This window comes from Gastrolobium bilobum, unplaced genomic scaffold (assembly GCF_033153095.1).
Source record: "Gastrolobium bilobum isolate Gb01-03AN ecotype WA unplaced genomic scaffold, APGP_CSIRO_Gbil_v1 utg44164, whole genome shotgun sequence".
Lineage (NCBI taxonomy): Eukaryota > Viridiplantae > Streptophyta > Magnoliopsida > Fabales > Fabaceae > Gastrolobium > Gastrolobium bilobum.
Window position 1 is genome coordinate 9534 of NW_026898437.1, and position 15172 is coordinate 24705.

Here is a 15172-nt window from a genome sequence, read left to right on the forward strand (position 1 = left end):
TTTGTATGGCATATATGTGTGTGTGAGTAAATCTGTGTGTTAATTCTCTCACTCGAGGATGACTATATAACTTTTTGATGACATGATGTGTAGTTATGTTAGGTGTAGTTTCTTTGACATCTATTAATAGACTGTAAATATTGTAATTACGTAAATAGATGTGTTAGAACTCGATATATATAGTAAGTAAATGAACATGTATGTGTTCATATTTAATGGCACAGAGCCATATATTGTATTGTCTGCTGGAACTTTTCTGTATTACAGGTCATGTATATTGATGGGAACTGATCCCAGGCTAGTCCGAAATACAGTTGTCATGTTGTCAGTATTTTTATAAAAAAATTAGTATGTGATTTAAGAAATTAAATAGACTAAGAAGGTAATAGGATAAAATTATAGTTAGTAAGTGATTTGTATAATTATGGGATTGTACATGTTTTCATTTTATGAAATAAATTAGTGAAGCTTTTGTAGAAGTAAGCAATGTATGTTTAGAAAGGAAAAAGTTATCCATCATTTTGGGACGTCTATTAAATTATTTTACGTAAGTATTCTACTTAGGCATTTAATTATACTGTGTTTGAACCATATGTATGATAACTCACCGGTTGCAAACAGGGATATTACATCAATGCTCCAAAATATATATCCAATGCCAAAAACTCCCAAAATTCCAATATAACCCTATGTGGGCCTCTTGCCCAGGGCCTCTCTTCCTGCACTAGCAGTACTTGAAATGTAAGCCACATAACGCGGGGTGAGATTTGATAAACTCAGTAAACCAATGATTCTGGAGGGTCACTCCACCCAATGGCTCACTCAAAATGCAAAACAGTAATAATATATATAACACCTTGCAATTCTAAATTAGATATTAAAATATTAAATGAGAATTAAAGGGAAGAATCAGTGAAAATCCTGAGAATTAGGCCAAAATACAAAGAAAGGGCAAAACGGTAATTAGCCAACACGCAACCCTAGGAAGATAAAAATTGAGTAGAATGTCTCAGATGATAGAAATAACCCTGGAAATGGATTCAGAACGAAAAATTGAGTGGTTAGGCAAGTTTCAGAAAATTCAGTGAATAGTGTTTTATCGGGTTAAGATATCGCGGTACAGTTGCACCGTGAAGCGTGCCGATTGAGTTTTGAGCTCTAGGTTTTAAATAGGAGTTATAAATGGTTTATAGAACTAGGGAATACGATTGAGTTTTGAGCTCTAAGTAAGTTTGGGGAAGCGTGCCAACGGCGCATGCAACAGCTTAAAACAGCATTTTCTCCGAACGACCGGAAAACTCCGGATTCATCTGATCAAGTGTAATTAAAGGGCAATGGTTAATGTAAAAATTAGAGTTTCTAAATAGGTTGTGAATTTATGGACGTTTAGTGGAATCGGAGGGAAATTCAAATGAATTTGAAATCGCGTGAGGTGGCGGTGGGGCCACCTCACTTAAGCCAACTAAAGCCACATGTGCATGACTATTCATCACCATCTTCACACTCCTTTCTCTCTCCAAAAACCGTGGAGCACCCCTACCATGGCCATCTTCACTTCCAATTTTCATTTCTTCCTAACTTGATCATTTCCACCAAATCCATTGATTCTTGTCTTGAAACTTGGTAGAAAACACCTTCTAAAGCCATTGGTAGTACTCTTAAGCCTTGAAACCCTCTCATTGGTGAGATCTAGGCAAAAATCAGTCATGAATTTGTTGGGAGATTTTGTGTTCATGGAGTTGTTTGGAGCTCCAATGGTTGGGTATGTTTAGGAGGAGCATTGTGCCAAGCTTTTGTGTAAGTTTCCTTGTATTTCAATGGTTTAATCTTGTGATTGAATTTATGAACCCTAAAGAGGGCTTGGTTGATTGATGTGTGTAGAGAGCTCAAATGGAAAATATTTGTACATGAATATGCCTTAGAATGATGTGTAGTAGCCATAAATGCAATAAAAATTGTTAATGAAAAATGTGAATTTTTAACTTAGAAAAATTTTAGGATATCATGACTTTGAGTTGGAAAATTGTTGTAAGGATTGAATGATGGGATTGTGGCATGATTGTATGATGATATAATGGGATTGTATGAGGTGCGTAGTGGTTAAAATTGATTGAAATTCCTTGGTGTGGCATTGAGGTACAATTCGGCCTTTAAAGGAAATTAGGGAATGGATGTTGTTGGAAATTATTTGAGTGATGTACTATGTGTTAAATGGTAATTAGATGGGTTGTGTGGTGGTTAGAAGGTTGGAAAACCAATGGAAAAATAGTTGGTAGTGTTGAGTGTTTAATTGGACATAGAGCAAAATATTAAGCAAAAAGACATTTAAAAGACGTAAAATGAAAAACGGCACTTGAATGGCCTTTTGGTAACCTAAGGATGCCTAATAAAATGAGAAAGAAAATTTAGAAAAATAAAATGAAAATTTGCACATGTTTGGCCGAACCTACAAGGGTGTAAGGGTGGTTTTGACGTTTTTCGTATTCTGATAGAATTGCCGTGTACTGATGATTCGTACATGGTTGTTGTAGGTTGCCGTACGTTGATTTGAATCCCGAACCGTGAGTCGGTGGATTGCCCTTGGTCTTGGACCAAGTGGGATTGAGATAAGTGATTGGAACAATGCTTGTATAATTAGTAACTTGCATGTGTTCATATGAGTTTTAAGTAATTGGGAATGTCCTCTGTGTAGGCATATCTGTTGAGTAACGAGCTTGGAAAATATGCTGCTTTGGAGCTAAGTGGACAGGCTTATTAAGGTAACCTCTTGGTACTGGGGCTTGATCCCCTTGTGTGTTCCACCATGCCCGTTGAGGGTGATGGTAGGAAATGTATGTAAGTAATGTAGAACAGCATGATCATGTATTTAGTATGTATGTTGGTACATAGGTACCGAGTCTCTGGCCAGTAGACAGTTTTGCCTTCGGGCGTTTCGGACTTCGGACTTCCACTGGATAGGTCTCCAAGAGGGAGTTCCAGTTGGCCTAGGGTCGTGGTGTGTGATCCGGATAGGAGCACACTAGGAAGTCTCAGGTGTATGTGGATGGGAGGGGTGCCTTGGTTGGATGTTCTAAGAACACGCCTTGGTTAAACCCGTAGGCTTATATGCCGAGCCATTAGGCAGGACGTTGCGTGGTATTGGTAGCTACCATTCCAGCTTCGTCTTATTTTGTATCCATATGTTCCCTAATCTCTCTAAATCTCTTGCTATATCCCGTTTTTCAAGATGTTATTTTATATTATTTATATGCATCGAAGTGAGCCATTGGGCAGAGTTTTCTCCGGAACCTCTGGGTTACTGAGATATATTCGTATATCTCACCCCGTCTTGGGGGCTTTATTTCATGAGGTAGCAGTGGTACAGGAGCGGCGGGCAAGAAGCCCGTAGGATGAGTCGTTGGAGGACTTTATACTTTTGCATTTTGATGGCCATTGGGCCTAGGCTAGACTTAGGGCATGAACATTGTATATGTTCTGGGTTGAACGTCGACCTGTAGAAGGCAGAGAGTGCAGACTGCCCATTTGCTCACTGCACATGTGGCAGTTCTGGACCGGTTTTGGGAAATTTATTACCGCTTCGTTACTTGGTCAAATTAGGCGTATGATATATCAAATTGAAGCTTGAGGTGTCTAGTTTGTTGTATGAAAATTTGAGAGCAATTGGTTGAGTGAACTTTCTGCAGTAATTCGTGGAGTGAAGGATGTTTGGAGCTGTTTTGGGGTTGGTTGGCAGTTTTGTTTGTCCAACTTCAAACGGCGATATCCGGAGAGAACGAGCTCTAAATAACTCGTGTGATAGCTTCCTAGAAAGGTAATTGGGTTTAGAATAACATAGCAAAAGATGGTAGGCTTGTAGGATGTGGTTTATCTGCATAAAATTAAAGACTGATGTTCGGAAGAGTAGAAAACATAAAAGTGAAAATTATGCTAAGTGAGTTTATGGAAACCCCTTAGTGACTCCTGGTAAGTAAAATAAGTTATAAAAGTAGTCTAAATAAGTATTCTGCAAAGAGTTTACAGTTACAGTCACAACTTTTAATTATTACGCTTTTTATTGTTTTAAATACTCGCGTAATAACGGAAAAAATTTACTCGCATTTTTATAAATGAATTGATGTGATTGTAACTGCGCTTAATATCATAATTAATGTTAACAATACCGGTGTACAACGGGCTGTTACAATATACATATAATAGAGTATACATCAATCAATCAAAACTGAGCCTGAATCCAAGAACTTATCCCCGGGATATAATTCAAGGTACCCATCATATAACTTCCGAGACATTCTTAGTGCTACTCCCAAAACGAAGACAACCTTATGCCAAAACCGACTGGAACTCCCTATAGGGACCTATCCAGTGGAAGTCCCAATAATATCTATCTACTCGACAAAGATACAGGTATATCACACATATACCAAATAACATGTCAAAATGCATGATCATATTATAGCACATACCATTACAATCAACAAATTCCAACCACTACCCCAATTGACGTGGTGGAGCACGTAACACCCCATCTGCAGCCGGTGTATTAACATACAAATGGTATTTAAAGCGCAACTTGCATTAATTAATCGTAAAAATAATATACTATTTTATATAAATAAACAATGTTAATCCTTATTGTGGATTAACTTTTCCTTTTAATAACAATCCTTATGTAATTGTACTGCTAAAATAAAACCTGAAATACCTCGTACTCATAAATAACAATTCAAAAGCATCCATAACTCATGGTGATACAATACAAATACTCAAGTCAACAAATAAACAGATTTTTAATAGTGGCATAGACAACCTCTATGCTCACCACAAATAACAACATAATCCATTAAGTCTAGTCACAATAAAGTCTCATCATAGCAAAATAAATACTCATAATATGCATGGCTCATAACAATAATGAAATCTCTATGCTGACCTCTTGCCTCTATCAGTGTCCGTCTCACGAACGTCATCTCCTAAAAAATGTGCCCCAGAAGGGTTATGATTTCTAACAGAAATCTAAGTAAGACAAGGGGTCCTCAAGGGATCCTCCACCCCAAGCTCACTTACAAATATAATATAAGTTCTAAATCAGTGCAGGCAGTATTTAAAGAAGCAGATTAACAACAAGATAAGGAAAATGGCTATACCGGGTCATTTATAGCAGTAAACAATGCAGTATATAAATTGAGCATGCCATGCAATATATCAAATGAGTGTGCATTGCCGCATATGCCCATGTCATGTGTGTATGCATCCTACTGGCCAGAGAATAAAGGTAGGGATTATGCACATCTGCAACCCACAGTACAAGGCTCCTCCCCTGTACCCCCATAATTAAACAACGTCATATCCTAAAATAGTCTATTGCCCTTCCATCACATACATTTATAAATAATTACATAAGATCCTTAATACAACAATTACATTTACATCCTCTAACCAACATAACTACTACATCATAATGCTCAAAATAATAAGAATTACATAACCACTAGACTTAGCTCCAAAATGCTACATAAACAAACACTAGGCATGATATACATCACTCATGCAATACTGCATGTTCATGCACTAAGTCTAGCATGCCAAATAAAATACCAAAATGCAAATATGTAAACTATCATGATGCACTCCAAAATGCTCTACTCCACCTCATCTAGTGGGCCTTTTCCCAACACTCCTACACCGCTACATGAACCTAAAACATAGCCCCATAATGCGGGATGAGATATACGAATATATCTTAGTAACCCAAAAGTTCTGGAGGATCACTCCATCCAATGGCTCACTCAGATGTACAATGACAATAATACAATTATAAGTAGATAAAACAACACGGCACGATGGCCTACGACATACGGCAAATGAAAATCTTAAACAGGTCCATATCCAAGAATATATCCCCGGGATATAATTCAAGGCACTAACAACTATAACTCCCGAGATATTCCTAAAGTGATCCTCAATGGATAACAACTCTATGGCCATCGCCCAACTGAAACTCCCTACAGAGGCCTCTGCAGTGAAAGTTCCCTACGACAAATACGACAATCTATCTACTGGCAGAGATACAGTATAAACACACACACACACACACATATATAAATATATATATACCAAATAATATACACATGCATGATCATGTTATAACCCATACTATTGCATCTAACAAATCTAACCACTACCCCACTCGGTATGGTGGAGCACACATGAGGATTAACCCAATACCAAGGGATTGCCTGTTTGAAGCTCTCAAGATCGGTAGCTTCAACCACAAGTTACCTCAAGCTTCAACTTGCACAAGAAATGCCTACAACAATTGGTCATTTCAACAATTACCAAGTGCCACATGATAACTAAATTAATTATCCAACCAATCATACAACCAAGTTAGTAATTGCTAACCAAAATCCTTTTGGTCAAAGACCAAAGGCAATCCACATGCTCCAAGCTTCAACCTTATATGATTGTGTCCGAGGGAGGAAATCTACAATAATCACACACATATGATCATCAATCAATTTGTCCAACAAGTCATAATTCAAGACAACACAACTCCCCCCCATATTCATTAATGCTTCGGCCATTAAGGCCATTATTACATAATCTTGTTGTTAATTTTATTCAACCATCCTTATAGTTTCCTTAGCCACCTACAACACTATATCAACCCACAATTACATCAAATCCTAACTTAGCATAATTTTCCCCATAGATACCCTATATGGCCGAATGTGAGTCATCCAAGTGGCTAGGGATTTTTCTTGCATTTTCAAGGTTCAAGGTACATTCTTAGGTTCACATTAGTTGATTCAAACACCTACCACATCAATTCATCAAGCCAAACACCAACTTGCATAATTTTTCCCTAAATCCACCTATATGGCCGAACCTATGTCATAAAGGGAACACGGGATTTTTCTCTCAATCCATATGCATTACACTCTCATACAATCTAATTATCAATGATTCAAATCACCCACAACTCAGTTAAATAATTCTCCAACAACTCATTTTCTCAATAACCATGTTCATCCATGAAATTTTTCTAAGTTACACAAACTTTTTCACAAGAATTTGTATGAGTTCAATCATCACAAATCATCATTCTAAGCAACATTTATCAAATACACAAAATCATTTTAAGGCCTTCAACCACCCAAACTCACCAACACATAAGCTTAGGTCTTCAAATTTTGATTTTAATGAAAATTCAATAAAAAGTGTAGAAACTTACCACAAACCAATGCTTAAGACTCCTATAAATGTTCTTCAAGCAACCACTCAAGCAACAAGCACCATTGGCTCCATCTCCATCAAATTTTCGCAAGCTTCAAGGGGGATTATCTCAAAATATAAGGGTTTTCAAGATGAATGGAGATGTGGGTTTGATTCACTAGGTTGCTTACTTAAGTTGTCATATAGGATATGAAGTATTTTGGTGGAGGAATTGAAAGGAAAAATCTTGCCCTATGTTCTTGGTGTGGCCGCGGGTTTGGAGGCAAGGATCGGAAGGGAGAGAAGAAGATGATGAATAGTAGGGAACATGTGCTCTTATGTTAGTTTAAGTGGGATGAGTCCCACCTACCACCTCAGTTAATTCAAACTAGTTCAAATAATCCACTTAACACACTAATCTCTAATTAATTCATGAACTATCCATTACAAAATAATTAACATTCACCAAAGTCCTTTAATTACCCTTGAATAGATGAATCCAGAGTTTTCCGTAATTTGGTGAAATTACTGTTTTACCTCAATTTGTGCATCGTTGGCACGTTCCCAATAAATCCTAAAATCCACCAAATTGTACCAATAATCATATTTCTTGGTTCTAAGTACCTTTTCCAACATATATTCAATCCTAGAGCACTAATTTCGCTTTATACGTTTTTCGGTGCAACTGCATTGTAATATTTCATCCGTTAAAATACTATTCATCATGTTATCAAAAAAAAAAAAAAATACTATTCATCAATTTTCTAGAAACTTGCCTAACCACTCAATTTTTCATTCTGAATCCATTTCTAGTATTATTTTTATTATTTGAGGCCTAATTTCATCATTTTACAATTTAGGGTTACACATTTGTTAACTTACCGTTTTACCCTTCTTACGTATTTTGACCAAAAAGTTAGAATTTTCACTAAATACCCTCTTTAATCCTCAATTTAATTATTAATATGTATTTTAAATATACGAGGTGTTATAATTACCACGCCACGACCGTCACCACTACCACCTCTGTCGCCACCACTATCGTCACCACCACCATCATCATCACTATTACCACCACCACGCCACCACACCATATGAAAAGAAAAGTGATAATCCGAAAATTTTTCATGCTTAATAGGAATATTTTTTATTCTATTATTTGTTCTGTTATCAATCGCAATTCTCATTCTCGAAATAAAAATAGAACATGTTGTTAAACACAATTTTTTTCTCAGAAATTATTCCAAGGCACATAAATAGAAAAAAATTATTTCTTTTCAGAAACAACGCTAGAGAATATAATGGTTGTCATGCAAATAAATAATATTAAATAGTGCAGGGAACAAAATCGATTCTCTATTATGAGTTTGTGCGAGAGAATTTTAATTATTTAAATATAAATAAATGATATTAAAAATATAATAAAATGAGGTTATTTATATTTATAATTTTTTTCCTTACAATTTTTTATCATGATTTCGTTATTATTGGATCAGAATCAAATCAATAGTTATAAAATGACATTAATTGTAAATCATTGATTTAATTTTTATCCAACAATTGCGAAAATTATTATAAGAAAAAATTATTATAATGATTTGTTTGACCTATTTAATGTTAAAAGGAAAATATTTTCCTTTATTGATTGAAAAGCCAAATAATTTGTTAAAATAACGCGGTGCGCATTAAGTGGCGCATCACCTTATATTCGACTCGTGCAAAGTCAATGTGTCTGCCACATGTCACGCAAGACACGCACCATCCCATTTGCATTTAAGTCACGCTCATGTGTGTCTTGCTAATGCGACACGTGATAGATGCATGTTATTTTTTATACAAATTATGTATGGGGTGATGTTTGACTTAAATGGACACAATCCAAGCTCAATTTTACCATATTATTATGATAAATTATTTAACTTTTATATTAACGTAGGAAAATTATAGCCTCCCTCAAAATAAATTGTAACCACATTAAAAAATTTCTTTTAAAATAAAAGGTCATTGGAAAACAGTGTTGTGAAACCTGGCCCGATCCATCCGGGTCGACTCGGAACCCGGCGATTCGGTCATCGGACCGCCCTGCATTGGACCCGATCAAAACCCGACCAAACCTGGTCGAGTCATGCATTTTTATAAAAAATTAACCCAAAAGCCAAAATTATTTCATCTTGTCAAAAAAAATGTAGAACTCATTTTAAATTTTTTTGTAATTTTATTTGTTAGTAATATATTCTTCTACAATGATTTTAAATTTCAGCTTCCAATATTGAAGCAATATGTGAAACAATAAATTAAAAGAATATAACATATGTCATTTCAATATAAGTGAATTTGAAAAATATGAATTCATAACATTTGGCCTTTTGAATATATTTGAGAGGTATGTTTATGAGATTCTGAGTTGCAATTTAAATTGATATAATAATATCGTACATTTTCATTTATTTGTATTTTATTAATTTATAAAAGTGTAATTGGATAATTTTTGAGCTTGTTTAGTAAATCTTGTTCAACTCATTTTAGATATGAAAAATATAATTAAATTTATATATTTATATTTATATATATTTTTATATATCTGAATCAATCAATCCAATCAATAATCCATCGATCTAACTAGTGACTCAATAATCTAATAGTCCAACCAGATCGATCCCAGAATCGAATTTAATAACAGTGCATAGTAACCATTACCTCCCACGGAATTAAAATAAAAGGTCATTGTAACCATGACCTCCCTAGGAATTAAAACAAAGGATGAAATATGATAACTGTTGATTAAAATTTTATTGACTAATATCTTCTCTGCACGCGCATACCACACGGGAGAATCCACTATTATTATAATTGATATTTCATTTTAATTAATAATTATTCGCCGCAAACAAAAAAGCTGTTTTTTCCAATGATAAAGGTCGCGTTCTTCGAGGCACCAGATATCGCCGGCGATCCCCCACATCGCCGCCGGCAATAACGACACACTTATTCTCACCGGCGGCGGAACAACCATCCTCGTGGAAACCCAATTCCCTCACCTCTCTCAAATCTCTCCCACAAGCTCCTCACTCTCTCTGCTTCACACTATTCCCACTTTCCCACTTCAATACCCGTTTTCGCGTTTCGTCGATTCCCCTTTACTCATTTGCCACAAAAACCAGAATATGCTTATTGCTCCCCTTTATTCCATCCCAAAAGGAAAAAAAAAATTGGTATTTTAATTTTAATTTTAATTATTTATTTATATTTTCCCCTATCTCTACATTTAGCGTTTGCTTTGCTTAAAATTGGAATCTGATCCACGAAATAACCAAATAAGCATCAATTTTCAATTTTTCATTACCCCAACATTGTTGTGTTGTGTTATGCTTGTTATCTAAAGAATGGGGTTGGACCCAAAGAGGAGCAAGAACATTAGTGACATGGAATTAAGATCAAAATGTTGCAACCCAGTGAAGAAGCCTGGACCAGTGACAATGGATCATGTGTTGCTGGCTTCACAAGAGAGCAAGGAAGAGAGGGAGTTGAGGATTCGTGGTCTTTTTGGTTTCTTTGATAAGGACAATTGTGGTTCCTTGGATTATGCTATGATTGAGGCTGGTCTTTCTGCGCTTCAAATACCCTCTGAGTATAAGTATGCAAAGGATTTGTTGAATGCTTGTGATTCAAACAAGGATGGGAGGGTTGATTATCAAGAGTTCAAGAAGTACATGGATGGTAAAGAGATTGAATTGTACCGCATATTTCAAGCTATTGATGTTGAGCATAATGGGTGTATTTTGCCGGAGGAGCTCTTTGAGGCACTTGTAAGGGCAGGTAAACACTCAACTCTTACTCTTTATTTATACATTCACCATTGTTATTACTGTTTCCGCAAGGCCACGGGTTCGATTCGCGTAATCACCTCTTGCTTTATAGCAGGTTGCCTTTTTTCTTTCTGCTTGGTTTCAATTGTTCTAAAAAAGAGGGCGAGTCTGAAATGGTGATAAAGTTGATCATTTATAATTGAAAGGTCCCTTGTTCGAATCTGGGTAACTGCCTCTTTGTAAAATACGTAAGGGTAACACTGCTTACATAGATTATCCTCATCCTACCCTTGCTAATTGGGGTTTAATGGGGAGTGATTTTTTCAATTGTTCTGAAAAGTTGGTTGGAGGAAGAATAATATGTAATGCTAAATTTGGGTAGGCTATTACAAAAAGATTTTAAGTTGAGTCTCTGAAAATTTGTGTTTTCCATAGTTTGAAATGCTCAACTTGTTAAAATAGTGGTATAGTGCATACTTAATGTGTGTTTTTCTTCGCTTCGGGTAGCTGTCTGACATCAGATGTCATATCAAGCCTCAAAAAGTTTTAAATTGGAGGTAAAAAAGAAATGTGTTTGAGAAATAATTCTGATTTGCAGTAGGCAAAGCATTTGCTCTTGGAAAGCATTTTATATATATATATTGGCTTTCCTGTAAAGACTCCAGTTGCTATGTGCAAAGTTGAAGGGAAATGAAAAGGGAAAATGAAAACCTCTTGTTAAAGAAACCTTCCCTTATGCATCCCTTATTGACTAACTGATTTGCCTGCTTTAAGGTTCTATTATTCTTAGTTATAACCAACTACAATCGCATAACCTGATGTTTAATTTGAAAGTAAACTGATAACATTATCATTTGCTCTGACTAACTTTACTTCCAACTCTATCTGTCTTTGATGTTTGATTGACAAATTACAGAGTACTATCCCTTTTATTTCCATCTGCCTTCAGTGTCTGATTGGAAAGTTATAGAGTCTCGGCAGTTTTATTTCTGTTTTGATTGAAAATGTCAGAGCTGAATAGCGGGTCTCTGATTTATTTAGTATAATCTTGTTTATGTAATTAAGTATTTCTTGATCTTGTGATATACTTTGGTGGTTGTTTCTTTCTGTAAGCCACACTAGTTTCTCTTTTGTAGGGATTCAGATTGATGATGAGGAACTTGCCCGTTTTGTTGAACGTGTTGATAAGGATAACAATGGGGTTATAACATTTGGAGAATGGAGGGATTTTCTGCTGCTTTACCCTCATGAGGCAACTATAGAGAACATTTACCATTATTTGGAGCGGATATGCCTGGTGGATATTGGGGAACAGACTGTTATTCCAACAGGCATTAGTAAGCACATCCATGCAAGTAGGTATCTGATTGCAGGAGGAGTAGCAGGTGCTGCATCGCGTACAACAACTGCACCCCTTGATCGTATAAAGGTTGTATTGCAAGTCCAAACAACACAAGCTCGTGTAATGCCTGCAATAAAAAATATATGGAAAGAAGGTGGTTTCTTAGGATTTTTTCGAGGCAATGGCTTAAATGTTCTTAAGGTGGCCCCTGAGAGTGCTATTAAGTTTTATACCTATGAGATGCTGAAGACCTTCATTGTGAATGCAAGAGGACAAGAAGCAAAGGCTGATGTTGGCTCTATGGGACGGCTTCTAGCTGGTGGTATAGCTGGTGCTGTAGCTCAAACTGCAATATATCCTCTAGATCTTATTAAAACGAGAATACAAACTTATTCTTGTGAAGGTGGAAGAGTTCCTAGTCTTAGAACCCTCTCAAAAGATATATGGGTTCATGAAGGACCCCGCGCATTTTATAGGGGTTTGGTTCCTTCTGTTCTGGGGATTATCCCATATGCGGGCATAGATCTTGCTGCATATGAAACTTTGAAAGATATGTCCAAGAAGTATATTCTTCATGATGGAGGTAATAAACTTCTTTGTATGTTATGTTCTGTACAAGATATGCTTTAGTCTTGTGTTGAAATTATGAGGTTATGTGTAGAACCTGGTCCTCTTGTACAACTAGGATGTGGGACAGTATCAGGAGCCCTTGGAGCAACCTGTGTTTACCCATTGCAGGTTGTTAGAACACGGTAAGCTTTGGAAGTGTAATGTCTAAATTATAGCTTAACATCTATTAAGTTCATTCCATTTTTATAGAAATTTAAAAGTTACATTGCTGTTGATTTCAGAATGCAGGCTCAACGTGCTTATAAGGGAATGGCTGATGTATTCAGGAGAACCTTTGAACATGAAGGTTTTAGAGGATTCTACAAAGGGTTATTTCCTAACCTACTCAAAGTTGTTCCATCTGCTAGTATCACTTATATGGTATATGAGAATATGAAAAAGAGCTTGGATTTGGAGTGAAGAACTTTGCTTCTTCATTTGATAATTATAGTCTGATTGACATGGCTGACTATTGGCAATTACTGGAGTGGTTTTGCGATGAGACATTGATGACAAGAATAAAGTCCCCTATTGATTTTTATGACAATTGTTTACAATCATTATTAAATAACATCACTTTCTTCAATATTCTTGGAGGACAAAATTGGTTTGTCCTGCATGCTGCTTCATTAAACTAATATGTATGAAGCCTCATATACATGAGCAGATTTTGTTGTATGCTAGAGTTTACACGAAACATATTTAGGATCAGATTTTGTAATATGTAGTGGCTCAGATTGATAATCTTACTCTTACCAGTGTTTCTTCTATTTGTTGGACTTCCCATGCCCCCTTTTCGTTGTTATATTCTTTTTGAATTATTTGAAAATTTTTAGTATATTTCCAAGTTAGTCTGCCAATCTAATTTTGGTAATGGCTATAACGCTATTTCAAATTTGTTAATATCTGCTTGAAGACATGGTGTTGTTGATTTCCCAAACTACTGTCGGTTGGAAATAGACACGTAAATTCGAAAACAGTAAAGAGAAAGAGAAGAGAGATTTAATACAATGATTTATTCTAGTTCACTCAATATAAGCAATGTCTAGTTTGTCTTTACTTTATTCGTCTTATTGTCACTCGTTATAAGTCACTCATTTTATAAATATAAATAGAATTTAAAAAATCCTATTAATAATTATTCATACGTCTAAATCCAAATTACTAACAAGGGCCTCAGCCGTACCCAACACTATCTTGTGTTTTTCTTTTTCTATTTCTTTGTGCTGAGGAGACTGCTGAATATTTGAGTGTAAATATGAATAATTCGTAACTCTTTATTATTGCTTGACTTTGATGCTTACGCTAATACCCAATAGGAACTTGTATATCTGAACTCATTATCAGTATTTTAGTTAAATGAAATATGCTCTCTTTAATATGTCTCCTTTTTTACAAAGTAGCAAAATAAAAATGCTGTTTTAATGCCAAAATTAATTATAAAATTAATAAAAAATATTAATTAAGAGTAAAACATTTAATTTAATTAAAAAAGTGAGTAAAATATATGTAATTATATTAATACACTTATTATGATATATATAAAGTGCGTAAAACTTTTAGAATATTTTATGGTGCTTGTGAAAGGGAGCACGCAATCATCCAATGGTTATAGATCATATTAAATTTATTAAATTTTCTCAATCACAGGATAAGGATCCTACATATTTTTAGTGTGCACATACAATAAAATAAATACAATTTATAGATATATAATGTTAAAAGAAATATATAAAAAATCATTTATGGGTCTTCATTTATTAGCTTGAGCTTTTAAGTAGGATGATTGTTTATTATGCTATTAAAGCCTCTGTGACTAAGAAATCAAAAGTTCAATTCTCACCGTGATGGAATTAAGTCAATATAAGGTTAAAGAAAAACATATATAATATTCACACTTCAAGTTAAAAAACTCTTGCATATGGAGATATATTAAAAAAATATAATATAAAATATTTCCTTCGAGTATAAATATGATGCATTATTCACCTTTCACTTAGGGTGTTGGGTTGAATTGTTTACTTCCGATATAATTTTCTAAAGAACTTCTTATTTCATTATGTGTATATGTTTCTTTCTCTTTCTTAGGGAGTTGCATTTCATAATTCACAGCACCCATTTTTAACGCTCTCATGTGTTTCCACTCGCATGATCTTATGGGAGAAGCTCGTCATTAACAACCTTCAGAGTATGAGTATTG

At 35.2% G+C, this 15172-nt stretch overlaps 1 protein-coding gene across 2 annotated transcripts; it reads left to right on the forward strand.

Moving 5' to 3' along the window:
• The first annotated feature begins 10109 nt into the window (after positions 1–10109).
• Positions 10110–13759, forward strand: LOC133316324 (calcium-dependent mitochondrial ATP-magnesium/phosphate carrier protein 2-like). Of its 2 annotated transcripts, none has more exons than XM_061518059.1 (4): positions 10110–11031; positions 12158–12946; positions 13025–13115; positions 13215–13759. In XM_061518059.1, exons 1-4 carry the CDS (start codon positions 10599–10601, stop codon positions 13390–13392), a joined length of 1491 nt encoding a protein of 496 aa, XP_061374043.1. In that variant the 5' UTR covers positions 10110–10598; the 3' UTR covers positions 13393–13759. The 2 variants fall into 2 exon arrangements, with proteins under 2 accessions (XP_061374043.1, XP_061374044.1); XM_061518060.1 differs by having other exon boundaries at positions 13222–13759.
• Positions 13760–15172: the final 1413 nt, after the last annotated feature.